Genomic DNA, 4,435 nt, shown 5'->3' with positions numbered 1-4,435 from the left:
ACTTAAAAGATTAAAAGATTAATTTGATTATTAAAAGTTGAATTGTATGAATTAAATTTTATTAATCAATTTTTGTAGAATACAATTCAACTTTTTTTAAATTATTCTAAATATATAAATATAAATATAATCTTTTACATAAGAATACTATTTATATATTTTAAATTAGCTTATTATTATAAATATTACAATAGATTGTATATTGTATTAATATTTTTCATAATTATGTTTCTCCTTAAGTTAAATTTGACTATTAAGTAGAATTACATGTGCAATTTGATTTACCAAATTTTAAAATAATAAAAAATAATATTGAAGGTTTTAAATTATTTATTAATCTCATGTCAAAAAAATAATTTTAAATTTCTCATTTTTAGGTAGATAAGTAGAAAAAAATTATAGTTCATTCAATTAAAGTATTAGAAGTTAGAAGTTAAAAAATATCATATTAGAAGTTGAATTAGACAACTTTTTAAGTGAAAAATAAACATAAGTCATTCTATACTTTTAATTGGAAATATTTATGGTCTTATTATTCATCCAATAGATATTAAGAAATAAAATTGGTTCTTATAGTATACCTTACATATAAATTTGTCTCTCTAAAAGATATTAATTTTATTTTTATTGTAATCCAAGCAATTCTATTCTATTTGTATAAAAAAAATAAAAAATAAAAATAAAATCTAAGAAAAATACATGTAAACTAATTGCTTCACAATAAATTGATCCTGTATCAACATCTACATTTGAAACTCCAAAATATTTAAAAATTAAAGATCCAAAAGCAACCATTACATAGCTTGAATGGTAATTACTTCTAATAGAGAAGAAAAAAGATTATAACAATAATTATAATAATAATTTTCACACATCATGCTAATCTCATTGAAAACCTTCTCACTACATTTGTTACTTTTTTTTTCTTTTAATATCTTACTTTCAACGCCCCAAAATATCTATAAATTACAATGCAAAGGATGGAAGAACCTCGAAAGGCATTTGGAAAGACATGGGGACAGAGCCCTCTTGGGAAGGTAGAGCCGTGGGGGGGGGGGGGGGGTACGACGCAAGTGCAAGAGAGAGCCCCACCAAGCTCGACGGCTTCGTGCGAGATCCCTCCTCGGCTATGGCAACAGCACAAAAAAGAGCCAGTCCAACCTGAAGGATTCCTAAAGCTGCACATAAAAATATCTTGACACTAATCTTCGGACTCTTTAACTCGCTGATCGATGGGCTGAGAGGAGCTGAGACAAGCCCCCTAGTCCTCACAACCTCTCATCTAGGATTCTTTTAGTGCATGGGTTGGAGTGGAAGTGGGGATGGGGGTGGTGGGGTAAAAAGGGCACTGGCGGTGGTCCTGATGACACCACCGACCTTTACCCCTGTCGAATGGCCAAGCCTGCATCAAAATATTCGCCCCCACACCCCCATAAAACCAAAACTCGAAAAAAAAAATCTGCTTGGTAGCTTCTCTCTGGGAAAGTTGCGAATTAATTGCCACTCCGCAACCAAAACCAGTCCGTGTGCTCTACGACAAAGCACACTCCCTCGGGGTTCGGTTAGAATCTTTCCCTGCAATATTCCTAAGCTTCCGCTTGGCCCTGAAGGAGAATGAACAGGAATCTGCCCCGGTGGTCTTTGTCCCTCAGAGCTGATGCCGGCACAATCTGAGCCATTGCATAGAAAGCAGGAGAAAAACAATTCATGACATGCGTTCCGACGTTTGTGTTTCAGTTGCACCAGAGCTGCACTGAAGAGTTCCGATCCCTGACGAGTCTTTCGAACCAGATGTGTTCCTAGCGCCAGCCCTTCCGTGGTGGGAGTGATGCGACCGAAGTTGGTGAAATGAGAAGTGACAGTGGTAATGTGGGCATTAAATGGGGTGAATGCATTCGAATGTCTGTCTCAAAGTAGAATGAAGCAATGAAGGATGAGGGAATTCTATCACGTGAAATGTGGTTATCAACTCCACCCGCGGTCATTCTATTTTGAAACTCTTCATTCAATTCAGCTACTCAGCTTCATGCACAAGGATTCCCAGTTGTTTTGTCTGACACCAAGTAATCAATTTCATTGCTAGAACCTGCGACACTAGAAATCAATGTACCATTGTTTTGCACACAAAGATGTTATTAAAGGGTAATATTGACCGCACTACTAAACCTAATTGTGTAATTAACAATTAGAGTGTTCAAAATATCATATATTCTGGTCCTATTGGTTAATGCATTTACTCAAGCCTTCATGCACATGCCCCACGGATGAGGTTTCGTCACATCCATTCCGCATCAAAGATAACTGGAGTCCTTTTATGGGTTCAACAAGCACTTTTCACCTGTTTTCTTGGAGGCAGTAATTCAATCCGCAAAAAAAATCTGCGAGTTTGTGAGTGCATGTCCACCTCTCCATGCGTTCAAGGTTCCTCTTTGCTATTTACGAACATTCTATCTGACGTTCACTAGGAGACTCTTTTGTCCCCTTTTTGACCACGCCCTCGATCGAATGCCCATTTAGGCTTCCAGGATCATAACCCCACAATGCCAGTTGTTATTCTCCTTGGATCGTCATCCATATTGCTCTGATCGCTAACTACTGTGTCCCATCGGAATCCAAGCAGTGCGAGAAGCGATTGTAATTGGCAGGATCTGAAGCAATGGCGGCGACCATGAGCATTTCCGCTGCGGGAGTGGCCACGGGACTGGGTGCCAATGTGGAGCTCAAGAGCAATGTCGGGTCCAGCTCGAGCTCGGTGGCGGGGGTCCGCCTGTTCACCTCGCGCAAGGCGCAGCTCAGGCGCTGTGCCGCGCCGGCCACCAGCGCGTCGCTGTACTCCGATGCCAATTACGACCTGAACAACTACAAGTTCGCCCCCATCAAGGAGTCCATTGTGGCCCGCGAGATGACCCGGCGCTACATGACCGACATGATCACCCACGCCGACACCGACGTGGTGGTGGTGGGTGCTGGGTCCGCGGGGCTGTCGTGCGCGTACGAGCTGTCCAAGAACCCCAACGTGAAGGTGGCCATCGTGGAGCAGTCGGTGTCGCCTGGAGGAGGCGCGTGGTTAGGCGGGCAATTGTTCTCGGCCATGATCGTACGCAAGCCGGCGCACCGGTTCCTGGACGAGATCGAGGTGCCGTACGAGGAGATGGAGAACTACGTGGTGATCAAGCACGCGGCGCTGTTCACGTCCACGATCATGAGCAAGCTGCTGGCGCGGCCGAACGTGAAGCTGTTCAACGCGGTGGCGGCGGAGGATCTGATTATCCGGGGCGACCGGGTGTCGGGCGTGGTGACGAACTGGGCGCTGGTGGCGCAGAACCACAACACACAGTCGTGCATGGACCCGAACGTGATGGAGGCGAAGGTGGTGGTGTCGTCGTGCGGGCACGACGGGCCATTCGGGGCGACCGGGGTGAAGCGGCTGCGGAGCATCGGGATGATCGAGAGCGTGCCGGGGATGAAGTGCCTGGACATGAACGCGGCGGAGGACGCGATTGTGAAGCACACGCGGGAGGTGGTGCCAGGGATGATCGTGACGGGCATGGAGGTGGCGGAGATCGACGGGTCGCCGAGAATGGTAAGAACGTCGAGGCAACGTGGTGATGGTTCATGTGTGTGGATGATCGCCTTGCCGCTTGCCGCTTGCAGAGTGAGGTGCAGAATGCTGAAGGAATTGTGGTGTGGAAATGGAATGCAGGGACCCACATTCGGAGCGATGATGATATCCGGGCAGAAGGCGGCACACTTGGCGCTGAGGGCGTTGGGGCTACCCAACGAGGTGGACGGGAACTACAAGCCCAATGTGCACCCAGAGCTGGTATTGGCGTCCACCGACGACATGACGGCATCCGCTTAGAATTCAGCTAATCCGTGGAACCTTGGGTTCGATGGGAAGTTGAGTCTGTTTTGATAAGATGTGTGATGTGTAAGCAGTTAGTAACGAGGGTCATCCATGATGGGTGGCGAAGTTGATTAGGATTAGGTTTGTATAGGGGGGAGGCGGATCCGGGTAAACATGGAGTGTTGCCGTTTCGGTTTCTCGAAAGATGTGCTCGAAGAATGGTGTGTTTGTTCTGTGTTCAATGGAATGAGCAATAAAATGGACAATGCCTCGTTGATTCATGTACTTGAGGAGGGTTTGCTTCCATTGCTTCTACTAGCTGGATGAGGGTCCCTTTAAGATGTGACAATGTGAATGTCTGCGAAGGGAGCGGGCGATTTATTGTCAGGTACGCGTAGGTTTACATCCTCCAACTTGAAACTCAGAAATTGGTAATTTGAAGTCAGCTTCTCCCATTGCTTGTCATTTTTGTATCCAAGTATAACAGTCGGTTGACATGTGGATGGAATATCGAGAGTACAATAAGTCGTTGCGTATTAAACGTATGTTTTGTCATCAATATATCTCATGGTGGACGATTCCAGTTAA

The 4,435-nt window shown here is 44.7% G+C and overlaps 1 protein-coding gene across 1 annotated transcript; it reads left to right on the top strand.

Annotated features, from left to right (window-relative positions):
• Positions 1-2,554: 2,554 nt before the first annotated feature.
• LOC141044413 (thiamine thiazole synthase 3, chloroplastic) lies at positions 2,555-4,132 on the top strand. Its single transcript, XM_024506975.3, has 2 exons — positions 2,555-3,583; positions 3,704-4,132. Exons 1-2 carry the CDS (start codon positions 2,657-2,659, stop codon positions 3,860-3,862), a joined length of 1,086 nt encoding a protein of 361 aa, XP_024362743.1. The 5' UTR covers positions 2,555-2,656; the 3' UTR covers positions 3,863-4,132.
• The last annotated feature ends 303 nt before the right edge of the window (positions 4,133-4,435 follow it).

Source organism: Physcomitrium patens, chromosome 23, assembly GCF_059467195.1.
Source record: "Physcomitrium patens ecotype Gransden chromosome 23, ASM5946719v1, whole genome shotgun sequence".
Classification (NCBI taxonomy): domain Eukaryota; kingdom Viridiplantae; phylum Streptophyta; class Bryopsida; order Funariales; family Funariaceae; genus Physcomitrium; species Physcomitrium patens.
Note: the sequence above shows the minus strand (reverse complement) of the source record. Positions and strands in the feature narration are given on the sequence as shown.

Excerpts from the sequence above, each read along its gene's own strand:
- LOC141044413 (XM_024506975.3), top strand. The coding sequence starts at position 2,657 with ATGGCGGCGACCATGAGCATTTCCGCTGCGGGAGTGGCCACGGGACTG. Across the intron at positions 3,584-3,703 it reads TCGACGGGTCGCCGAGAATG|GGACCCACATTCGGAGCGAT; the intron begins GTAAGAACGTCG and ends AATGGAATGCAG.